Source organism: Desmodus rotundus, chromosome 7, assembly GCF_022682495.2.
Source record: "Desmodus rotundus isolate HL8 chromosome 7, HLdesRot8A.1, whole genome shotgun sequence".
Lineage (NCBI taxonomy): Eukaryota > Metazoa > Chordata > Mammalia > Chiroptera > Phyllostomidae > Desmodus > Desmodus rotundus.
This window is the reverse complement of record NC_071393.1, coordinates 89,021,167-89,047,512: the sequence shown is the minus strand read 5'-3', so window position 1 is coordinate 89,047,512 and position 26,346 is coordinate 89,021,167. Positions and strand designations below refer to the sequence as shown.

Sequence of the window (26,346 nt, the reverse complement as noted above, 5' to 3'; positions counted from 1 at the left end):
GGTGAAAGGATTAGTCAAAGAACATACATGAATGACCTATGGACATGGAGAACCGTGTGGGGATTGACTATGGGAGTGGGCTGTGTGGAGAGGCCCAAAGAGGGTAACTTTTTGCTTGATAGTTTTTTTGTTCATTAGATTCCTCTTACAAATGAGATCATGTGGTATTTGTCTTTCACCAACTGGCTTGATTCATTTGGCATAATATTTTCCAGTTCCATCCATGCCATTGCAAAAGGTAAGAGTTATTTCTTTCTGCTATGTAGTATTCCATTGTGCAAATGTACCACAGTTTTTTCCCCACACTCCCCTTCCATCTGGCAACCATCAAAACGCTGTCTGTATCCATGATTCTGTCTCTGTTCTTCTTGTTTGCTTTGTTTTTTAGATTCAGTTGTTGATAGATACGTATTTATTGCTGTTTTATTGTTCATAGTTTTCCTTACATAAGTCCCTTTAACATTTCACATAATACTGGTTTGGTGATGATGAACTCCTTTATTTTTTTCTTGTCTGGGAAGTTCTTTATCTGCCCTTTGATTCTAAAGGATAATCTTTGCTGGGTAGAGCAGTCTTGGCTGTTGGTTCCTGGTTTTCATGACTTTGATTATTTCTTGCCCATCCCTTGCCGTCAAAAATCTATAGTTGAATGGAAGTCCAACAACTATGGAATTAAAGAAACCATATTCATCCATACTGGTAGGGTGGGCAGGGATGTGGAACAGGCTGTTACCACATCAACTTGTGGTAGATAAAAATTCAAGAGGAATATCTCTGGAGTGAGGAGTCCCAGCCCCAACCAGGCCCCCCAGCCCAGGGTTCCAGTGCCAGGAAGATAAGTCCTTATAACTTCCAGCTGCAAAAATCAGTGGGGACTCTGTTGGTTGAAGAAACATCTGGAATTCCAAGCAGTTCCTCTTAAAGAATCCACACACAGACTTGACTTACTCAAACTCATTCCCTCCGAGTTCCAGCACCAGGGTAGCAGGTTGAAAGGCACCAGTGGCATATAGGGAGAAACTGAAGTGTCTGGCGTCAAGGTGAAAGCTGAGGGACAGCTTTCTTCCAGACAAAAAGGCGGGCAGAGGCTGGTGTCCCTTTCTGAAACTTCACTTGGTCACCGAACTGGAAGGCTGGTGCCATATCTGAGACTCCATCAACCTGGCTAGAACTGTTTGCCCTGCTCTGGAGATCCCCAGTGACTGGGTCCCACCCAACTTAAGGCCCAACCAAGCTGATACTCTGTATGAATGGATGGTGTTGGCTCATGCTTCACAACTTCCTAAATCCTCTTAAAACAAGCAACAGCCAGACTCAATAAGCCTTCAGCAACAACCCCCACATTATCTCTTGCTAAGTAGCCCTACAGGCACTAGGAGCAGTTAGCCTAGATTCACAGCTTGTCTTCATCTGGAGATCTCCAAATCCAGCACAAGTAGCAGCCATCTCAGATTGCTTTATATTTCAGGCAGGGTGGCCCCAGGCAAAACACAGGTGGGGGCTGACCTTGGCCTGTACCACCTGGGAAGCTACAGAGCCTGCACATGGAGGGGACAGCTATAGACCATGTAGGAACACCACCACCTTGACCCCACAGAGCCTGTCCTCCATGAAGGTCAGAGGCTGGTGATCAGTGGTCAGCCAGTTCTTGCAACTGATTGGCCTGAGTAAACACCTCCTATTGACCTGCCAATAGCAATCAAGACTCAACTACAGGAGGAGGGTGTATTTAGCTTACACGAAGGGTGCACTTTGGGTTCACAGCTTTGGTGGTAGGGGAGGCTGTACCACTAGACCCTAAGGACACCTACTACATTAGGCCACACTATGAAGGCAGGTAGTCATAGCAGCTCTACCTCATACGTAGAAACACAGGGAGGCTGTAAAAATGAGGAGGCAAAGAAACATGGTGCAAAGGAAAGAACAGATCAAAACTCCACAAAAAGAGCTAAATGGAGATAATCTATCAGATGCAGAGTTCAAAACACTGGTTGTAAGGGTAGTCAAGGAACTTTGTGAGGACCTCAACAACATAAAAATGATCCAATCAGAAATGATGGATTTGCTAATTGAAATAAGAACGACAGACTTCTTTCCAGAAGGAACACATATACAAATTTAGTTGTGTAACATTTTAAAGGTATTTAAAGAAAAAATAAAACCACAAACCTGTCAGCCTGCAATTTTATGCCCAGTGAAACTACCTTTCAAAAATCAAGACATAATACTCTCTAACATATAGAAGCTGAAAGTTTTTTGCCAGTAGAAGAAATGTTAGAGGTAGTCATCCAGCTACAAGGAAAATGATGCCAGATGGAAATATGGATTTACACAAAGGAATGAAAAGATCTCGAAATGATACAGAAGATTTTTTCATATATACGTATATATTTATATTTATATCAAGATAATTGTTTAAGCCAAAAAACCCCACAAAGTATTATGGGGCTTATAAGATATATGTAAATAAAACATGATGGCAATAGCCTAAAACCAGGTTGGGAAAAACTGAAGTATACTAATGTCAAATGTTATACCTGAAATGTTGTAATATCACTTGAAGGTAGGCTGGGATAAATTAAAGGTATATATTCTAAGCCCTAAAGCAACCACTAAAATAACCAAAGTTTTACTAGTAAGCCAATGAAGAGATAACGTGGAATCAAAAAAAAAAAAAAAGTTGAAAAGAAGGAAAGGGAACAAAGAACAGATGAGACAAATAGAAACATATAGCAAGGTGATAGACTTAAACCTAACTACATTTGTGATCACTTTAAATGTAAATGTGTAAGCACCCCAATTAAAAGGCAGGGATTATTGGATTGGATAAAACAATATCCAACAATTTGCTGTCTACAACAAACTCACTTTAAATATAAAAGCACAATTAGATTAAAGGTAAAAGGGTGGAAAAAGGTATATACCACGTGAGTAAAAAAGATGAAATGACTATATTAATATCAGACAAAGTAGATTTTAGAACATAGAATATCACAGAGAATAAAGATCATTTGATTATAAGGGAGTTAATACAAATGCATAGTACTTATTAACATTTATGCATGTAATAGCTATGAAAATTAGTGAAGCAAAGGACTGCAAGGAGAAATAGTCATAATCGTAGGTGAAGATTTCAGTGCCTTCTCAATAATAGAATAGGGAGATAGAAAATCAGTAAGGGTAGAGAAGACTTGAACAGTACTGTCAACCAACCTGATCTGGTTGACATTTCTAGAACACTACTAAATAAGCAGAGATTGACATTTTTAGAACAACTCATCCATTAACGGCAGAGTATGTTCATTTCAAGTGCATATGAAACATTTGCGAGGATAGACCATATTCTGCATTCTAAAATAGTCTCAGTATTTAAAAGAATTGATGTCATAAAGTATGTCCTCTGACTATAGCAGAATTAAATTGGAAGTCATTAACAAAGATACAAAAAATTCTCTGTATTTGGAAACTAAATAACAAACTTCTAAACAGCGCATGGACCATAGAAGAAATCAAAGGGGAATTAGAAAGTATGTTGGGAAAATAAAAGTAAGTATGCTGAGCAGAATGAAATGGCATCACACCAGAATCTGTGGGATGCTGCTAAAGCAGGATAAGGGGACAAGTATAGCACTAAAAACCTATATTAGAAACAAAGGTCTTAAATCAGTGGCCTCACCTTATGAAACAACAACAAAAAAAAAATAGAAGAGCAACTTAAATTCAAAGTAAGTAGAAAAATAACAAAGATCAAAGTGAAAATCAGTAAAATAGAAAACAAATATGGAAGGAAAAAATCAAAGGAAAAATAACTCGGTCCTTTGAGAAGATCAGTAAAATCCATAAATCTCTACTCTCCTAATTAGGAGCAAAAGAGAGAAGACATGTTACCATTATCAGAAATGAGAGATTCAGAAAATATAAAAATATTTTAAGGGAAAATTATAAACCACTTTATCATCTCCACAACTTGATACAATAGACAGGTTCTTACCAAAGCTCACTCAAAAAGGAGATTATCTGAATAACTATGTATATTGAAATTGAAATTGCAGTTAATGTTATGTATTACATATATACTGTATAGTTATGTTGAAATGGGAATTGTAAGTTAAACCTTTCCACAAAGAAAACTCCAGGCCAAGATGGCTTTATTGGTAAATTCTGCAAAACATTTAAGGAGGAAATAATACCAATTCTATATGAATTTGTCTAGAAAACTGAAGAGGAGGTAATATTTCCCAGCTCATTTTTTACTGTGATTAAAACCTGACAAAGACAGTAAGTACAAGAAAACTATACATCAATGTCTCTCATGAATATAGATAAAAATTCTAAACCTACTATAGCAAATAGAACTCTTAATATTGTAAAAGATAATATACCATGACCAAGTGGGGTTGATTGGTGGTAATGTAAGGTTGGTTTAATATTAGAAAATCAATTTGTTATATTAATAAGCTAAAATGAAAAACAAATGTAATCATCTTTATTCATGCTGAGTCAAGAAGGTGACAAAAGTCAACATTTGTTCCTGATAGTTTTTATCAGCAAAGTATGAAGAGAAGAAGAGAACATTCTCAGCCTGGTAAAAGAGGACAAACCTATGCTGAACATCCAAACTTGATTATGGTTAAAATTTTCTTTACAATAAATTTTAAAAAAATGTATGTATGTTTAAGACAAAGCTATGGCTAGCATCCAAACTTTTGTCTATGAGAGAAGTTTCTGTTACAATAAGTTTTTAGAAAATGTATATGTAAATAAAAGTAATGGGATTAGTGAGAATAGTTTTATACATACTTGTAGATATTTGAGTTATCAAGGAATAAATAGAATTGGAATGAGCCTTCAAGATGATACTAATTCAAAGTATTTGTTTTTCATAGGTCAGTATGGAAATCCTTTAACTAAATACATTAGACATTATGAAGGATTATCTTATGATGTGGATTCATTTCACCAAAAACACCAGCGTGCCAAAAGAGCAGTTTCACACGAGGACCAGTTTTTACGTCTAGATTTCCATGCCCATGGAAGGTGAGTAAATTTATTGCTGACTGAGTTTGAAGTTCCCCTGTATTCCGTCTAATTTAAAAGAAGAAAATGTTGCTCTTACTTTACCTTCTGTAATTGAAAGGTCCCTATTTGGAAATTCAGCCTACACTGGAATTTGGTATAAACTTGAAAAAGTGTTTTGTTTTAAAATGGATTGCCCTTTTCATATTCTTAAGGAAACAGTCATTTAAATATTTTTAAATTTATGAATTAGATCCTCTATTGTGTTATTAGAGAATATGACTTCAAAGAAGATTTTCTGTTTATAGTTTTTACTACTATTTATGGGTTTTATGGTCCATATATCTGTCTTATGGTACGAATAGTGAAATAGCTGGTTGTATGCTGTTGAATAAGTCATTTACTATCTCATGAACTCAATTTTGTTAGCTCTAAAATGACAACTTATAGACAGATTGCCTACTGTACCACTCAATTCTCAGAATTGTTAAGGGATAAAGAACAGGGAGCCAAGGGGGAGAGGAAAAAAATCAGTTATTTAGTCCTTGTTGTGTTCCAGGTGCATAGATGCTTTATATGCATTTTCTTATTTAATTTTCTCAACATCCAAACAAAGTAAATAGCTTTATAGTGGAGGAAACTAAAGCTCAAATAAGTTAATGTCTTTAAAATTACATAGCACAGATTTGGCCCGTATCTAGCTGACTCTGTTAGGGGCACTTAGATTCAAAATCTTTTGAGTATTCTTTGTCAGACTCTCTTACTTGTGTGTTATAAGTAGTATATCTATTCCTTTTGTACGTTTTTTACTGGTATAAATTCATTTATTATTAACTTCCTAATAGGTTTCCCAGCTTTCACTCTGTTTACCATTAAGTCTATCCTATGTACTGCTGTAAGATAACTCTTCTTTAAATGCTTCCATTTTCATGACAGCTTATTTGTCTAAAGTTTTCAATTAACAATTGTTAGCCAGATTTCTTAACTTGGCTTTCAAGATTCTCTGTGAATTAATTCTGGTGTATTATTTAAAAATTACTCCACTTCCCAACATTTTCTGTTTCACTTAGAATGATCCTCTGATTGTGGATTACGCCATGTACAGTTTGTTCCCTGTGTCATATATCTTCAGATAATTCTCATCATCTTTTTAAAAAAATTTATTTGGGTAGGAGAGCCAGGGAGGGGAGAGAGAGAGAGAAACAGACAGACAGACAGACATTGATTTGTTATTCCACTGATTTATGCATTCATTGGTTGGTTCTTGTATGTGCTCTGACAGGAGCTTGAACCCACAACCTTGGTGTATTGGGACAATACTCTAACCAACTGAGCTACCCAGCCAGGGCCAATTATCATCATCATTTCTTTTTTAAGATTTCATTTATTTACTTTTTAGAGAGAGCTGAATGGAGGGAGAAGGAGAAGGAGAGAAACATCAGTGTGCAAGAGATTACACTGATTGGTTGCCTCTCACATACCCCAAACTGGAGAGCCTGGCCCACAACCCAGGCCTGTGCCTTGACTGGGAGTTGAACCTGTGACCTTTTGGTTCACAGGCCCATGCTCAACCCACTGAGCCACACCAGCCAGGGTCAACTGTCATCATCTTTTAATGTACAATTCAAGTTCTACTTTTTTGAAGCTTTGCCTATACTTTTAAATTACTTATAACTGGCATCATATTAGTTCTCTCTTCCTTTTCGTGCATGTATTTCTTGTTTGTTTTTCTATAACTGTGTTTTTATTTCTCCTAGGCAGATAATCTGGCAACAATTTAATGTGTCCATTATTTGCAGTTATAGTACAAAGGCTTAAGAAATATTTTAATGAATGAAAAATCAGATAATAAGTAACATGAAACAAAGTATTTGTACATGGAAATAAATGAATTACTTATTTTCCACATTACAAAATAATGATCATTGTAGAAAAAAATTATGTGCTATAAAATCTGCTATGTTGATTTGAAGGAGAAAAACAGATTCCATTCAGGGTGTTTGTTTTTTTGATAAAAATTTTAGTGGCAGCATGCCATGTAAATTTTTAAAAAAGATTTTATTTATTTATTTTTAGAGAGAGGGGAAGGGAGGGAGAAAGAGAGGGAGAGAAACATCAATGTGTGGTTGCCTCTCACATGCCCCCAACTGGGGACCTGGCCCACAACCCGGGCATGTGCCCTGATTGGGAATCGAACTGGCGATCCTTTGGTTTGCAGGATTGCACTCAGTCCACTGAGCCACACCAGCCAGGGCTCATGCAAATTTTTATGGCCCTTAACTTCTGATATTTTTAAAAAGATTTTATTTATTTATTCTTAGAGGGGAAGGGAAGGAAAAAGAGAGGGAGGGAAATATTGATGTGAGAGAAACATCAATTAGTTACCTGTTGCATGTGCCTAAACCTGGGACCGATCTCAGGCATGTTCCCTGACTGGGAATTGAGCCAGTGACCTTTTTTGCTTTGCTGGACGATGCTCCTGCTAACTGAGCCAATCATCAGGGCAAGTTAAGGTATTTTAAAATTACCCATTCTTTATTCATACCATGAAATAATATACAATCATTAAATCTCCCTAAGGTTTTAGTGACCACCTCAAAATAAATTTAATACTTTATTCCAAATACGGTGTAACTGCCAAAAGGAAAAGTTGAGATTCTAGATACCTTTGGTTTGGATACCACATTCCTGTTACATCATTAGATTTTTACTAGATCTGTGTAAGTGTGTGTGTGTGTGTGTGTGTGTGTGTGTGTGAGAGAGAGAGAGAGAGAGAAGGAGAGAGAGAAAGAGAGAGAGCAAGCAAGTGAATGTGTGATGTTATTTAGTCATCCAAAAAATATTGACTGCTATTTAAAATATACCTAGTTTAAGCTGTTGGTGATAGAAAAATAAATCAAACAGATCTAATCAGGACAGCAAGCAATGCATATGTCATTGTGTAGGAGGAACATGTGATACGCTGCTTTATAGATAAAATGCTACAGATACTCAAAGATGAGAGAGAGAACTTGTTTTTGGCTGAGGCAGAGGACCTGGAAACCAGGAGATCTCAAGCTCTGTAACAAGTAGTCATCTTAGGTACTTTGATGATCAGAAATTTAATTAACACTACATTTTCTAGAATGGATCCAAATTCAGGTATTTTATTTTGTCGTCTCAATTGAAATATACAGCTCATTTTCACCGGGAAAGTGGGTATATGTATTTTAACAAAGTTATAATAAAATTGGTAAATACTATAATTGACATACTTATTGCTAAGTGAGCCTAGAGGAAGAAGCAGTGCTCTCGGCGTATCATTCAGGCATCACACTTATCAAATCTTATCCAAGTGAAGCAATTTCTGAAATTGAGAAAACTCGTTCATAGTTTATCAGCAAAGCAAAGGTGTTTTTTTCCCCTAGTATTTATTATCAAGCATGTGGCCAAGGTAATTTGTAAAAGGAATACATATTTCCTTTGATGGATCTTGTCTGGAGTTGGGTTATTCTGGGAGTGTCTTGGGCTTTATATTTGTCTATAACGAATGGGGTAGCAGAAACCTAGGGCACTGTTAACTCTGATGACAAACCAGTATACTTTGAGCATCAGAGGTTAAGTCCAGGGAACACAGATGGATGCCAGCTCATAAAGAAGAGCAGGACAATAGATTTGAATTGTGTAAAATGCTATTGTTATGGATGTGGAAAAACAAAATTTTGAAAAATCCTGACTTGGTACTTAAATTACTTCCATTAAAATTTGAGCAGGTTTCAGCAAAATTTCCTAAAGGTACATGCTATTTATTTAGTACCTAATTTATGTCCGGTACAGTACATATTAACATTTATTATTAGTTTAAGTATATAGCATGCTGCTTTTTGTCTCAGCTGTGATTTTCTAGGATGTGATATTTTTTATTCTTGATTCCCTTCACATAGAAATTAAAAGCCTATAATTATGTTTTTAAAAAATCCAGAAGGACACTAGCTATTTAAATTACATACTGAATCATAAGAAAAAACAAGAGCTGAATTGTGCTCATGTTAATTTTGCATTAAAGAAGCTAAATTAAGAGCTTATGGTTGCTCTGAGTTTAGCTTATTAAATATGATTTTAACATGAAATATTTTTATTTTACATGTTTTCAATCATTAACTAGGCTTTATGTGGAAGAGATTGAATGAGTTTTAAGAAAAACTTAAACCAAGCTTCCTTCTTCTTTTGAAAAGGACATGGAAGAGTTTTTCTGTTTTTAATTCTTTAGGTGCATCGTTTTCTCTAAAAGTTGTTATTCAACAGGCTGTGTCAGAGTATTTAATGTCAGAGTTTCTAGAGTTGGTGACTTAGACAGTAAATGTCAGAAATTAGGTGTATGTCTAGTAGAAAAGCCCATCCGTCATTGTCCTCAACTCTAAGTTATATTTCATACTAAAATGTTGTATATCCAGTTGGGTCTTTTGTAAGATAAGCACTTTTTAAATTAGAATTCATAGTCTACCTTGTTTTTTCAGTTCTCCAAGTGATTAAGCCCCATGTAAATTGTAGTGCTATTTCTTAAAAGTGTAGCAAGGATTTTATATGACTGAAGGTTATTTAAATGTTTATCCTATTTCTTTGTACCTGAGAATTCTTTATATAATTGTGTTGAATGGATATGTTTAGATTATCAGTTTTTTAATATTCTTGTTTGGATTGTTCTGTTAAGCATCAGTGAAATCTTTTTGTATAGTAGCGTGGTATTTTTAAACTAATAAATATGTTTAAAAATTCTTTGGTGCCCTGACCAGGTGCCTCAGTTGGTTGGAGTGTTGTCTGTGCACAAATAGGTTGTGGGTTTGATTCCGGTCAGGGCGCACACCTAGGTTGTGGCTTTGATCCCTGGGCAGGGCATGTACGAGAGGCAACTGATGGATGATTTTCTTTCACAATGATGTTTGTCTCTCTCTTTTTCTCCCTTTTTCTCCTTTCCTCTCTCTCTGAAATCAATAAACGTATCCTAGGGTGAGGATAAAAAATAATAAAAATATTTTGGTAATCCCATGTACAATTCCTTTTTGAAATAACTTCTGAATATTGATTTCTCACTTGATTGTATCCTAATCTTTATTTTTAAAATTATATTTTATTATGCTATTACAGTTGTCCCAATTTTGCCCCTTTGCCTCCTCCACCCAGCCCCCCTTACTACCTCAGACAGTCCCCATCGCGTTGCCCATGTCCATGGGTCATGCATATATGCTCTTTGGCTACTGTTTCCTATACTGTACTTTACATCCCCATGACTATCCTGTAACTACTAATTTGTACTTCTTATCCCTTCACCTTTGTAGTCCCATACCCCTACCACCTCCCAAATGGCAACCATCAAAAATGTTCTCTGAGTTTATGATTCTGTTTCTGTTCTGCTTGTTTATTTTTTAGATTTGATAGTTGATAGATATGTATTTGTTGCCATTTTATTGTTCATATTTTTGATCTTCTTAAAGAAGACCCTTTAACATTTCATATAATGCTGGTTTGGTGGTGATGTACTCCTTTAGTTTTTTCTTGTCTGGAAGCTCTTTATCTGTTTCCATTCTTAATGATAGCTTTGCTGGGTAGAGTAATATTGGTTGTAAGTCCTTGCTTTTCATCTCTTTGAATATTTCTTACTATTCTCTTCTAACCTGCAAAGTATATTTTTGAGAAATCACCTGATAGTCTTATGGGAGCTCCCTAAGGTAGCTGACTGCTTTTCTCTTGCTGCTTTTATGATTCTCTCTTTGTTTTTATCTTTTTGAATTTTAATTATAATGTGTCTTGTGGTGGGCCTCTTTGAGTTCATCTTGATACGGAATCTCTGAACTTCCTGGACTTGCATGTCTATTCCTTCACCAAGTTAAGGAAGTTTTCTTTCCTTATTTTTTGAAATAGATTTCCATTTTCTTGCTCTCTCTCTTCTGCTTCTGGCACCTCCCTGATTCTAATGTTGGAATGCTTGAAGTTGTCCCAGAGGCTCCTTACACTGTCTTCATTTTTTTGGATTCTTTTTTTTCTTCTTGCTGTTTCTTCTTGTTTGTTTGTTATTTATTTATTTTTTGCTTCCTTGTATTGCAAATCACTGATTTGATTCTCAGTGTCCTCCACTCTACTGTTGATTTTCTGTAAATTGTTTTTCTTTGTAGTTAGTGTATCCTTCATTACTAACTGTTTTTTTAATTCATGGTTTCCATGTCCTTTTTTATGGTGTTGAAGTTCTCTCTGAGTTCACCTGCTCTTCCCCTGAGTTCACTGAGCATCCTTACAACCAGTATTTTGAACTCTGCATCTAGTAGCTTGCTTGTCTCCATTTTGTTTAGTTCTTTCTCTGGAGTTCTGTTCTTTCATTTGGGACCTGTTTCTTTGTTTCCTTATTTTGGCAGCCTCCCTGTGTTTTTATGTAGTAGGTAGAGCTGCTACATCTCCCAAGCTTCGTAGAGTTGCCTAATGTAGTAGTAGGTGTCCTGTAGGGCCCAGAGGCACAGCCTCCCATATTACTCAAGCTGGGTACTTGAGGTGCGCCCACTGTATGGGCTGTGAACAACCTCCTATTGTAGTTGAACCTTGATTGTTACTGGCACTTCCAAGGTCATCCATGCTTGTGTTTTGTCATGGGTCACACAGCATAAGCTACGAAGCAGTCTGTAGATGGCTGCTTCTTGTGCTGGGCTTGGAAGTACCCAGGCGAAACCAAGCTTAGAACCAAGGCTGGCTGCTGCTAGTGCTGGACCTCGGGCAATTTAGTGAGAGGAATAGGGCTCGCTGAATCAGATGCTGTTTGCTTGAGAGAATTTAGGAAAATCTGAAGCATGGACCATTCGTATGGAAATGCCACTGGAAAGAGCTTCGGTTGGTCTGAAAGTTGGGTGGGGCAGGGTCTCAGAGAATCACTAAGATGGAGCATACAGTGTGAGCCAGGTTGGTGGATTCTCTGATAGGGAGCCTGCCTGCCAGTTCTGTGGTTCTGTGGTATAGGGCTTGGAAAAGGAACAATGGCCTCTGCTAGCACTTCTTTCTAGGAGGAAGCCACTCCCCATTTCTTACCCTGATGCTGGAGAATTCAGTTCTTCCCATATGCCTCTGATACCTTTCAGTCTGCTGCCCCTGTGCTGGAGCTCCCAGTGGGTAGGTCTGATTAAGTCTGTACATGAGGCATTTAAGAGGAACTTCAGACATTTCAGCAGTATCTTTTCCAAAGCCTCAATCCCCACTTGTTTTTATAGGTAGACGTTTTTGAGACTTATCTTTCTGGCACTGGAACCCTGGGCTGGGGGGGGAGGGGCTGTTGTGGGGCTTGGACCCTTCCCTCCTCAGATATCCCTGCCATTTTATCTGTCATATGTGGGTGTGGGACTAGCTTATTCCTTGTCTCTGCCCCTCCTACCAATCATGATGCAGTTTGTTCTGTAGTTCCGTTTTTATAGGACTTTCAGCTCGATTTCTGACGATTCTGAATGGTGGTCTATAGTTGTAATTTTTATGTTGTTGTGAGAGGAGGCGAGCTGTGTTTACCTATGCCACTGACTTGACTGGAAGTCCTCAAAACCTCTCTATAACTTAGAACTTTTCTGTACCTCTTTGGGTTAACAGATGTTTGGTACTTGTATAGAGGGTTAAGAGTCTAGCAGATCAAAAATTGTAGATTTTTGACAAATAGTTGTGTTATACAGCAGTAGTCATCTTTTTTTTTTTTTTTTTTTTAAAGAAACCCTAGCCATAGCTGGGTGGGTCATTTGGTTGAAACATCATCCCATGTTCCAAAATAAAAAATGTGTTGCGGGTTTGATTCCTGGTCAGGGCACATACCTGGGTTGTGGTTTGATCCCTGATGGGGGTGTGTGTGGTGGAGGCGGGGAGGATTGGGGGGAGGGGGGCCGATTGATGTTTCTATCTCACATCAGTGTTTCTCTCTCCTCTTTCCTCTCTTAAATCAATGAGTATGTACTTAGATGAGGATTGAAAAAAAAAAAAAACCCTTTAAACCACAAATTCAGTTAAATGGAATTTTGATCTCTGGATGGAATGAACAAACATATTGTGCATTTCCTTTTGTTTAAATTTATTTGAATTATAAGGGATGTTTCTGTAGTCTTAACATGCCATAATTTACTAAGTCCAATTTCATGTTTTAATTTATTTCAGCTGTTTTATTGTTTTATATGTTTATTAAGCATCTAATGTATTGCAGGCACTTCAGTAGTCCCTAGGAATACAGTAGCTGCACAAGACAGGTCCTTGCTCTTGGTGGGGTTTGTGGACTCACAAGAAAAATAGGTATTGAATTAGCAATGAGAACTGTTGATAAATGTTAAGAAAGGAATACTCAGAACATTGCTGTGGGAACACAGGGGGATGTCATCTTTTCTGGAGTTTAGGAAAGACTGCACTTAGGAGATGTCATTTAAACTGATGCTGGAAGGATGACTGAAGGAGTTGGTTAGGCAAAGAAGGGGAGAAGTATGTTCTAGACAGAGGAAACGACATGTGCAAAGATACCGAGATGAGAAGTGGCATGCTCATGGGTTGCCTGGTGCTTAAAATGTGAGGGGAAAAGATTTCAAATGAGGCTGTGTAGGTAAGCATGAGCCAGATCTTTGAGAGTTTCTGTAAGTCATGGTGACAGGTTTTTACTTAGCCATGGAAGGTTTTTAATGATAAGTAATTTTATGATCTTTAAAATGTTTAGTCTGGCTGTGAATGAAGACTACATGCATGACATTATTTAGCAGGCTATTGCACTGGTCCTCATGGGGAAGTGGTAGCCTGGATTATGGTGGCACTAGAGTTGATGAAAGAGAGTGAATAGCTTTGAAAAATATTTTGAAGGCAGAATTTATGGGACTTAGCTGACATGTAGTGAGGTATTGAGAGAAGGAGTCAAGTGTGACTGTTAATGGTTTTAGCAACTGAGGGGCTATTGGGACCATTTACTAAGTTAGGGAATACCGAAATGGCTGTAAGTTTGAAAGGGAATTGTAAGTTAGTTTTGGACATGTTACATGAAGTTCATGAGGAGGGCCTAGGAGAGAACCCTGCTAAATGCCAATATTTAAGGGTTTAGGTGTAGGAGAGGATGCAAAGACTTAAGAGTGGTAAGAAAAGCAGAAGAAAAGCTGGGAGCATGGTATACCAGAAGCCAAGGGAAAAATGTTTCAAGGAGGGGAGTGGTCAGTTGCTGCTTCTTGTTCTTGTTATGATGAACATTAGCAATATTCTTAGTCCATGTTACTTATCCTTTGAAATCTCTAGTTCTGTTTGATCTTGCTGGATGTAATTACAGAGTAGTATTGATTTAGACATATGTTAGTCATGTACAGGAAAAGGGTAAAGAAATAACTTTTTTGTTTGAATTCCTAGTGATTCAATATAATAGCCATTACATTTTGGTTAAGAGAGCATATTGGGCTAATGTCTTTGAGGAAACATCTCTACCCATTCTGTGGTGATTGATTACAAGGACCCAGTTATCTTTTGAGTATAGCTTGGTTAATTTTTCCCTAAGTGTATGAAGTACAAACTTTTTTTTTTTGATTCACAGTAAAGCTATTCTGGCCATTTATGTGACTCCCAAAATCTTTTTTTTTTTAAAGATTTTATTTATTTATTTTTAGAGAGGGAAAGGGAGGGAGAGAGGGAGAGAAACATCAATGTGTGGTTGCCTCTTGAGCGTCCCCAACTGGGGATTTGGCCTGCAACCCAGGTATGTGCCCTGACTGGGAATTGAACCAGTGACCCTTTGGTTCACAGTCTGTTGCTCAATCCACTGAGTCACACCAGCCAGGGCCCAAAATCTTTTTTTTTTTTTTTTTTTTGACTGACTTTTAAAATTTCTTAAAATTTTTTAAAAAATTTTATTTTTCAATTGCTGTTTACATTAAAAACTTTTATTTTAGTTCCAAAATCTTTTTATTTTTCAGTTTGACAAATAGTTTACTCTCATCTGTCAAACTGAGTGAGCATTTCACATAATTTATCTTGAGACTTTAGGGGTCACTTTATCTAACTTAATACTGAATGATGTTTTTGAGACATGGTCATTCACCTTTGCTTGTATGGGTTTAAAGTCCCCAAATAGAAGATTTTATTTAACGGTGATTTCTGTGAACATTTAAGAATATACTTACTAAAACCATTGCTATTTTATGTTTTTTTCTTGTTTTAATAAACTATAAAGTGAGAGGATGACAGTGGTTTCTTCTCCTAAGTTCCTGTCACTTTGTTATCAACCATAACTACTTACAGTTTATCAGCATTAAATTTAGAGTATAAGTTCTCATCATTGTGTTCTTTTTCTTCTGGAAGTTGATATTATTGCAGGACAAATCAAAAAGCTATCAAACATTTTCCTATAGCAAGACAACAGTACCTCAGCTTCTTTAGAAACTTCATTTTAAATTGGAGGGAGACTGAGGATGAGAAGTGAATATAGTTTCCACTTATCTACAGGGAAGGAGAGCAGAACTACTTGATTAACTACAGTTGGATGGGTGGAGCCTGGGAGTAGAGCTTAGAGAAGGAGGGATCCTCAGGCCTCCTTAAATGTGGGAAAGTAATAGGGGCAAGAAAATGTGGATGGGAGTGGAGTAATTGAGGAGTGTAAGGAAGAGATGATAAGTTTATTTTTAAAAAGGAGAAATTGGAAATGATGAAAATGTATGGCAGGAGGTCAAGTTCTCTTTCATTTCTCACTACCCCCAAAAGGGGAATAGGAAATGTTGTAGTTTGAAGGGAGATAATTAGAGATGTTTCAGAGAGTTGCCACATAAAGAATAACCTGCTAGCTGCCCAGGCACATCTTCATTAATTCAACAAAGGTTTTGGAGTCCCTTCTGTGTGCCAGATTCTGTTCTTCTATCTATGTCCTCCCTCCTTCCTTTTCTTTATTCCACTGGAGCCCCAGTGACTTTTCTCCAACACACAATGCATGCCTTTAGCACTTGTAGTTCCTTTCCGCCTCAAACCCTCCCCCACGTCCTCTCCACAGCTACATGGCTCTTGCTCCTTCACTGCATTCAAGTCTGTTGAAATGTCTTCTATTCACAGAACCTTTCCAACTGCCTTTGTAAAATAGCATCCTCCTTTCCTCCCACCACTCTGTCCTTTTATCCTGCTTTGTTTTTCATCATAGCCTTCATCACTGTTAAGACTATCTTCTTCCTTTCCTCTCACCTTCCCTCTCTTCTCTGCTCACTAATTATGTGTAAGCTACAGTGTATTCTGTGAATTTGTGTTGTTCATGCCTGTATCCCTGTGCTTGACCCAGGAAGTGCTCATTAAACATTTATGGAATGAAAGAATAGCATAGAGCCAAGTTCATGGTTCTGATTACTTTCTTCGTATGTATGCGGCCAGTTTAGTCTTAGTACCAAAGGAGTACCAAGACTCATTTTCTGTCTTTCACTAGGAAGATGGCCTGTATTTTGCTATCCTGGAGCTCTCTAAGGAGTGACAATAGCTTGGTGTGGTGGAAAGATCATTGGTTGGCTAATGAAGACTTTAGTTTAGATTCAAGCTCTGATTTACTCATGTGATCTTGGTCAGGCCAGCCTTCACTGATTTGTGAAACTAGAAACTTTAGGTGATCTTTATGATTTTACACATTTAATTTACATTAAATATCTGAATAATTAAAGTCTCATTCTACTACTCTTAAATCTCATTGTTTCAGTGTTTTATGCATAGTTTCACTTGCTAATTGTTTAGTTACATAGTTATGGAAGGTCAGAAAGTATTTACAGAAACCTTTTTTCTTTTCTCCAATGGATAGATCTGCTTATTCCGTAATCATGGATAATACCTGTAATCATGTGTTCTGTTATCATGCCCTGTGGCCCATTCTCCCCCTTGGCTCTCCTTTATAGGGGGAAGACTCACAAGATGATCTACTTGTCTTCTTACGCAGGATAGAGTTACTCATTTTAGCTTAAGTTTTAGTTTCAATTTTATCTTTCTGGGAGACTTTCGAGGATTTTTGTTTATCTATTTTTGCCTATTTGAGGTAATTTATCTACTTCAGGGCCATTTGTTAAGCCTGGAACTAATGTTTTTCAAACTGTTGATGACTAGAATTTCTCTGGAGGATATCTCAGGTACTGCCCATTGGGGTGCACATGGATTGCCTCTGCCCTTTCCCCTTCTACCAACCTGTTCTACACCTCGCTCCCTTTTAATGATGGCTTCTTTGAGATAATTTGAAAAGACTTTGCTGTTTCAAAAAGTGTACTAGTGGAGGTAAACTAGATGCTTGACTCAGTGATATTTGATGTTAATATTGGCAACTTGTCCTAAAAAATAATTTGGATGTGAGTTTCTCTCAAGCATCTTTATTAACAGGAAGGTGAAGGAAGAGAGCATCTAGAGACATCAGGGATACGCTGTTCAGCTCAGTATCCCCCCCCCCCCCCCCCGAATAATGAAGTCAGACCTACCGTAGGCCTGTTCCATTTAGACGTGATAGACCTCTGTTCGTGAGGACAGTCTTGGTCTCTGGGACTGCTGCATTACACTGACATACTTGGAAACATGGTTTTTGCTCTCAGGTTTCTTCCCTTTGTTATCAAGGTACTTAATTAATTGAGGCTTTTGGTCTTAAAATGACTTCGGTTTGAAGTATGCACCCTTAATCTATTGCAGCGTTTTCTTCTGAGAATCAAAGCCATACTGTCGTTAGCCAAAATAGCAATCATAGGAAAAGGCAACTTTTTACTCTGTTTTACTGTTCTACTAATCTGTAGAAAGGTACCTCTTTTGTAAAGATGTAGAAGGTACATGACCTTCCAGAAACTTATAGACTCATATCTTAACATAGTTTATCTTGTTCTGTACCAGAGGTGGTTCTGGTACCTGTGTTGCTTGTTTGCTTTAGATGTAGAGTGCTTTTCTAAAGCCTAAGGAAGGAAAGCAGCTATTTTCACCACGTGGTACAACTGTATCCTCATATTACTGAGGCTGAAAAATTGGAATCTGGTATGTTTTTTCACATTGCTGTCATTTAACTGATTTTTCTCTCGTATAATTTCACCCCATTCTTTATAACTTTACTACACTGCCACTGAGGAAAGACAAAATAGAACTACAATAATCAAGATAAAAGAAAATGCTATTGATCCATAAAATCAATATAGTGGTTAAAGCTACGGGTAGAAAAACATTCCCAGTGAAAATAGTGTTCTTTATACAGAGCATCTTATTGCCTCAAAGGAAATCTAAAGTTTTTTTTTTTTTTAAGATTTTATTTATTTATTTTTGAGAGAGGGGAAGAGAAGGAGAAAGAGAGGGACAGAAACATCAATGTGTGGTTGCTCCCCTCAAGTCCCCACTGGGGACCCAGCTGCAACCCAGGCACGTGCCCTGACTGAGAATCAAACCAGTGACCCCCTGGTTGACAGGCCGGCACTTAATCCACTGAGCCATACTCGCCAGGGCGGAAATCTAAAGTTTAATGACAGTGTATTATATTATAATAATGAAGAGAATTAAACCTGCTGAAAGAACAGTAAAAGGGGACAGAGTTTAGCCTTAGTCTTGAAAGTGGCTCAAGCATTAATAATTAAAGAGAATTTCTTATGATGGTGTTGCAAAGTACAGTATTTAGTGAAAGTCAAAGTTAAATTTTCATTTATATATCTTATTTGCATTTGTTTAGATTTTGAAAGGTGACTTGTCGGTGGAGACTGATAACACTACATTACGACATTCAGCGTATGTTAGGTTGACTTCTTTTATTACATGCTTGAGAGGTATTTGTGGTATGGTAGAGAGAATGATATGCAGCAACCGAGTACTGGGATTCTAGTCCTAATTCTAGTCTTGTGACCTTGAGCCATACATACTCTGATAAAAATATGTGTCATGCCTTTTTTGCAGTGTTACATGAAGATAAAATGCAGTAATATGTAAAAATGCTAAAAATCATAAACCTATATAACTTTAAGAAGAATGTTATTTCGTCGTTCTCATCATAAAACACACCACTATCTCTTAAAAAATTATTTTATTGTTGTTCAATTACAGTTGTCTGCATTTATCTCCCACAACTCCCCCACTCCACTCCAGCCAAACCCGCTTCCCTCCACATACCACTGTCTTAACCAAATCTCTTAACTTTTACTGCTAAGAAAGGTATATCTAACTACATAATTTTATTTTATATTCCAGCTTTTGGAATACATTGATTTAAAAAATTTATTTGTTTATTTCTATTGTGATAAAATAACTTGTAACTTACTATTTTAACCCTTTTTAAATGTACAGTTCAGTGACATCAATCAAGTACATTTGAAGTGTGCAGCTGTCTCCACTGTCTATTTCTAGAGCTTTTTCCTTACCCCAAACGGCAACTATATACCCATTAAACAATAACTCTCCCTTCTGCCCTTGGTAACCTCTACTCTGCTTTCCATGTTTATGAATTTGCCTGTTCTGAGTACCTCATGTAAGTGGAATCATACAATAATTGTCCTTTTGTGTCAGACTTATTTAGTACAATGTTTTTAAGGTTCATCTGTGTTGTAGCATGTATTAATTTTGTTCCTTTTTAAGGCTGATTAGTCTATTGTATGTGTTTCATACTTACAGTTTTTTATCCATCTGTTAATGGACATTTGGGTTGTTTCCATTTTTTGGCTTTTGTGAATAATACTGCTATAAATATTGGTGTACAAGTATCTGTGTCCCTGATTTCAGTTTTTCGGGGTATATACCTAAAATAAGAACTGCTGGACCTATGGTAAATCTTGATGTTTGACTTTTTGAGGAACCACTAAGCTGGTTTCCCAAGTATACAATGGTTTTTATAAGGCAGTGTTCACTGCACTTATTCTGACCTTTGAGCCAGAAGTTTAAACAGTTACAGAATCAGATTATCAGGTTATGTTTCTAGATTGTTTTTTATTTAGGGCTTGTTGAGAAACTGGGAAGGCAGAATGTGGTTAGTCAGCTAATTTTTATTATTTTATAATATGTTATTCAATAGGAATATTACAAAGAAATTATATTTTTTATAAATATTAAAATACTACAAAGATATGAACTATCAAACTGATGGTAGTAGGATCAAAATTAGGGAATTGGAATCTAGTGGCTTAGTTAATGGAACAAATATGTCCAATTTCTGATTATTCTTTTGTAGTTTTTCTTAGGTATTTTCATAGATTGTGATAGACTTTAATTCAATTTGGCTTCTTTCTACCATTTACCTGCCTTCCATGCTCATCTCTGTTTTATTCCCTCATCTGTTGATATATGTTTTAGTTGCAAATTAGTTCTGATAAAATTAATAAAAACTTCATTTGGGGGTGTGATTAAATTTTTTTGTTTTATTATCTTTATTGCTACTTGACTCTGCATGGATCATTGAGAACTGATTTTATATATGGTTTTAATTCCAATTTAAGTCAATACGAAGAATAATGTTTGGTCTATATGAAACAATTTTCTGATTATGAAATCAATATCAGGATTGGAAGGGGCCTACGTCAGGTGTTTTTAAATTCTCTGTTATAACTTCCCTCTAGGGTTGCTGTTTGCTTAGACACTTTAAGTGATATAAAACTATTTTGGGGAGGGAAGGGAGTGTAGCATAGATTGCTCTTAAATTGAACTTAAATGTCTTTCTGAAACTTACCCTCCCATCCCCCCTTATTTTTGTCATATAGAACACTAATGCTCTTGCTTATAATAATTTTAGGGTAAAACAATTTTGCAGAATAATAAATCCCAAATGACAAGTATATAAAGTCCTTTGACAATTATTGTTTAATCTCTTTAACAAAGATGCTCTTTTAGAGGTAATATTTAGTAAATTAAAAGTATATATACTGATAAATTAATGATTTTTTAAAATACTGGAATTCTTTAAAATATAATGTATTTATACTCATGGATATATGATAAAAAAATTTCTTGTAGTTGGCAGAAGTAATTCCATGAAGAGACAGTATGTACAACAAGAATTGAGGCAAGATTCTTGTTTGTTTAGGATAGATTGTTTTAAAATTTATGGAGTTTCCATTTAGAAAATGTTTGACTTTCTTGATTCCTTGCTGAGGATGCCTTTCCTAGCCTAGAGTCCTTGTCACAGCACATGAGAAGCCCGTGGTTTTTGCTGAGGGTTTTGGGCAAGTGGAGTCTGAGTACAGCCTCAAAATGAAAGGGTGCCAAGACTGACATGAAAATAAGGAAAAGAAAAAATAGACGATGTTCTGAAGCTAATGAGTATGCCCCATTGACTCCTATTCACTTGAAAATTAATTTTTTTTGCTTAAAATCAACTTCATTGAAGTGTAATTTACATAAAATAAAACATTCATTTCAAATTTATAGTTTGACAGATGTATATACACTTTTGTAACCACCATTCAAATCAATATATAGAATGTTTACATTGTAGCAATAAGTTCCTTCATACTCCTTTTCTCTTAGTTTCTCTCACCCAGGTAACCACTATCTGTCACTATAGATAGGTTTACCTCTTCTAGAATTACATATATTTGGAATTATACTGTGTATCTTGTTTTGTATTCAGTATCTTCAAAACTGCAGTAGTATTTTTTTTGTTGTTTGTTTTTTTGCTGGCAGTTTGCCCTTAAATGAGTAAACCATGATCTTTTTTTAAATTTATTTACTCATTGATAGACATTTCATGTTATTTCCAGTTTTGGGCTATTATGAATAAAGCCGCTATGGACATTTGTGTCCAGTTGTTTGTTTGGACATATGTTTTATGGTTTTATTTCTTTTGGAGTGGAATTATGAGTCATAGAATTTTTGTATATTTAACTTTATAAAAAACTGCCAGTTTTCCAGAGTGATTGTACCATTGTGTACTTCTACCAGCAGTGTGTGAGAGTTCCAGAACTCTACTTCCTGGTAACATTTGGAGGTTGGCTAATTGAAAACTGGGTCAGATTCATTGATAGAAATTGTGTTATGTTCAGACGTTTATAGAAATTATAAGAGACTTGATATACTTCTAAGAGTTTAGTAATGATAGCTAATTTAGTACCATTTATTGTATATCTTCTATGTGCCAGATACTGTGTTAATGACTTTCCATACATTATAATTTCTAATCCTTAAAACAGTTCTAGAAGATAGAATGTATTACCTTCATTACCTTCCTTCACAGACAGGAGTCCCGGGCTAGTAAATTTTAGGCTTAAGATAAGATCCCTAGATTCTTTATTTAATTTCACTTCAACATTTTGGTCTTTCCCCCTCCTTTATAGAGTTAGAAAGAGTATGATTTCAGTTAATATCATGGTCTTTTAGGATTCCCAAATTTAACTGAGGAAGGTCCAAAGATAAGTAGAAGAGTTAGAAGCCCTGGGGGAAAAATAAAGGACTGAAATGTTTTGTGTGTGCATGCGTGTGTATAAACAAAAAGAGCATGTGTCTCTGAGATGTTAAGTATCTAACATAGATGCTGTTTTCCTATGTATTGTATTCTTTGAGTTGTAAAAAGTAGGGGAAAATGTCAAAGCTATAGAATTACTAGAGAGGGAAGACAGGCAATGGTAATAGTGATTGGGTCCAGAAGCTTGTTTGTTTGTTTTGTTTGTCTCTACTTTGCATCTCCAAGCAAAGTAGTTGCTTTTGGAATGACCCTGTTTTACCATGTAGGAATCAGCCCAATGGCATTTATTTTTAAATATATCCTAGACAGTTACTGTTTAATTGTATATAATTTAGAATTCTGTCACAGCTTCTAGGCTGAATTTTAGAGCAGTTTTTTTAAAAAAAGAAAATCTTGGTCAGTATATTTCCCAAATAGACAAATTGTGTGAAACAGTGTACATTTTTCAGACATTTTTACTAAAGAAAAAAAATTGTTTTAAATTTAGACCCTTTAAATTTCATTTTTCCTTTTCCTGTCCCATGTTACAGACATTTCAACCTCCGGATGAAGAGGGACACTTCCCTTTTTAGTGATGAATTTAAAGTAGAAACATCAAATAAAGTACTTGATTATGATACCTCTCATATTTACACTGGACATATTTATGGTAAGTTGAACCTTAGAACCCTTTAATTTTTTTCTACACATGGAAATATACATGTTGAAACATGGGCAAGTATTTCAGAAAAGATGGAATAAAGTCCGAGGAGATTTGAATCTCTCATGAAGGGTATAATTATCTTTGAAGAATGAAGTAATCCTTGGATTTATCTTTACATGTTTGTTTAATGTTGAATTATGCAATGTCTGACTTCTGAAAAGTATGATTTTTGGCTCTCTCAGTAGTTGGAAACTTAGATTTTAAAAAAGATTTTAAAGTTTTCCATAGTTTTCTGATCATTTAAGGAAGAAATTAGCAGTAACCTTGCTGTGCTTTTAATGTTAGACTACAGTTTTCTATTATTTACATTTCTGGACAAGTAGCTCATAGTCTGTGCCCTTTTTCTGCTAGGTAATGGTCAGGAAAAGTATAAGACTGAGTTTGCAGATAAAAGCCATGTAACTTAAAATACCAGTGTCATGGGCTCTTAGCTTAAGCCCATAATTACTTCAGAGTTAACTAATTAATTTTAATCTATAATTTAGAAATTGTAAAAAGCCTGGTTTTGTTTTAATGAGAAAAGCTTAAGTAAATTTAACTTTTAAAGCCCTTTTATTCCTTCCATCACTTCAAATCACTTGATATTTAGTGTTTAGCTTTTCTTTGTGATTATATTAAGAATCAAAAAGACCTTTTTTTTTCTGTTATGTTCTTTCACTAGAGAAGTATAATTGATGGGACAGTATTACAAATCTTTGTCCAGTGTGATAAAAGTATATTGGTATGCTTTTGTTCAGATTGCTTTTGAAATATTTGACACTATCTTATTTTAAAAATGTATTAATATTTATAAAACCTGAAGGTATTAAGAAAGCCATATGCTCATGAAGAATATAATATATCAGGTTGGAAAGGAACTTTTTTCTTATAGTAATTAGAACAAAATTTCAAAAGAAACTTTAATATCTTTATTTTTAAAGTGTTTATTTCGTCGGTGGGCCTGTTAGCCTCTTCCTAAGTTTAACTTAATTTAATAATTATTTATTAACTATTGTGTGTATGCCCAGGCACTTTGCTAGGTGCTGGGAAGGTGACTGTCAACAAGACTGATGTTCTATTTCATTGTTATTACCAATAATTGTGTATGTTTTAACTAAGTAGTAGTTGCTGCTCATATCTCAAATTCAGGTTGATAGAAATTTATATTTAGGTTTTAAAAATGTATATACAAATAGCTCTTTAAAGAAAAATGAAGTTAACATGTACATGCAAATTACATTTTCAAGAATTTGTTGCTTTCATTAATAGGTGAAGAAGGAAGTTTTAGCCATGGGTCTGTTATTGATGGGAGATTTGAAGGATTCATCCAGACTCATGGTGGCACATTCTATGTTGAGCCAGCAGAGAGATATATTAAAGACCGAACTCTGCCTTTTCACTCAGTCATTTATCATGAAGATGATATTAGTAAGTACTTAACTTTTATCTAGTACCCTTTCGGAAAAAAAAGACATAAATGGTTAAAACTGTGTGGGGATAATGAAACCTGAACTGTTTTCTTTCCTGAGCTATTAGACTAGAAAATAGTTTCACAACCAAAGTCTCTTTTAATGAATAATAGAGCGATAGTACAAGGAGGCAATTTCCTTATCAGTGCATACCAGTCCTACTTTGTTGGATGTGATACAACCAAGTCTATTTGAACTATAAGTTAACCAAGTATGATTGAGCTGGCAATCCTCTATTCTGATGTGAGCTAGTCATTTAATGCTATGATGCCTGTGTGTCTTCTACTGAAACATTATTTTCTTTACGTGTAAATGTCAGTGTGGATATTTTAGGTACTTTTGTAATTTCTAAGTCCTTTGAGTACTTCTTTTTTGGAATCTTGAAATAATGATTTCAGTTTGTTAAGACTCCATGGATTTTGTCCTCCACCATGGTCTTTATATGGTGGCAATTTGTTGGGAGAATCCTTTTTCTCTGTTTTAAGAGTAGAAAATGTATTTAGACTTCACCTTTTAATTTCTACCATTGGCTATCCATAGTCCTCTAATCATGAGAATGCTTTAATGAAATACCACAGAAATTCATTCCTCTAATTATGTGCCTCTTGAATCCTCATTTTATTTTTGAGTGTAATTAGAATAGTCTCTCAATTTTTGCCTATTTGTTTTTAACTTGGCAGCTTCTTCCTTGCTTCATTTTCCTTTCTACAGCCAGAACTTTATTGTCAATAATAATATTCTTACCTTAGTAATGTACTTACTGGAAAGCCTTAACCACTTTGACTTTTTGTTCCATCAGTTCTGACAGTCTGTCTAAATTCTTGTTTTTGTTTTTGTTTTGATGCTCTATTACTGCAGAACATAGCATAATTACTCTAGATGGGATACATTTATAATTTTATCTATTTGCTGAATTATAAATTCATTAATGCTACTTGCCCATATTTTTGCTCATCTTTATTTTTTCCAACTTCCCCTCCTGGTATTTCAAACTCTCCTCTATATGTAAGCTGAGTCTTCTTTCATAAGTTGGAATATGAATTCCTTTTCCTTCTTTCTTGCTGATGACAGAATTATCATCTACTTGATTTTCATGTTACTTTGTAATCTTGTTAGTAATTTCATCTTTTTGTAGATTTTCCTTTTCTATTCAGTGTATGTAAGTTCTCCAACTGCAGTTTCTATTTCTTTTGCTCCTTTAACATTTCAAATACCATTTATGTCTGGAGCAAGTTCTTCACAGATACTGAATGAAGTCTTTAAACATTTTCTGAAAATAACGTTTTCTCAAAATTAAACAGACGTTTTGGGAAAGGAAGGAGAGGAAGAGGTAATTTGAAAGATTTCAAACTTACCTTTATCTTCCCATAATGTAATCAAACTTTTTCCTTTGCTTTACACTTCCCATAAGTGCCCTCTACTCTGTTCATTCTGCCTTTTATGATTTCTTGTATTGAATCTTCTCTCTCTTGTTTCTCTCCTCTCATCTATTTGGATGTATAGTAGTTTAAGCATATTCTCCTTTTTTCCCCCCACTTTTATTTCTTCCTCGTCATGTAATTGCATTTGTCCACTTTGTATATAACAGTCTTTCAAATGTTTTCCTTTATGTCAACCTTTTTTTCCCCCAAAGATAATGAGTTAGCTTGGAAGATCAATGATATTGAATGAGACTTAGTTTTCTATTCCTTCTGGCATCTAACTTTACCGTTGATTTCAGCTCTTAATTTTTCATTGTCCAAGTAAATATATATTTAAGGTAAGGAGGCCATTTCATATTCTTTTTACTATTATATACCAACTGTGGTATTAGAACTTAA

General features: G+C 35.6%; 1 protein-coding gene across 3 annotated transcripts in view; it reads left to right on the top strand.

The window, feature by feature from the left end:
• Window positions 1-26,346, top strand: part of ADAM10 (ADAM metallopeptidase domain 10) — a 120,205-nt gene that overhangs the window by 23,865 nt on the left and 69,994 nt on the right. For all 3 annotated transcript variants that reach the window (XM_024568482.2, XM_053927527.2, XM_045201189.3), the window contains 3 exons: window positions 4,887-5,037; window positions 22,906-23,024; window positions 24,327-24,485. In XM_024568482.2, the coding sequence (XP_024424250.2) occupies window positions 4,887-5,037; window positions 22,906-23,024; window positions 24,327-24,485 (429 nt within the window). The remainder of the gene's footprint in view (window positions 1-4,886; window positions 5,038-22,905; window positions 23,025-24,326; window positions 24,486-26,346) is intronic.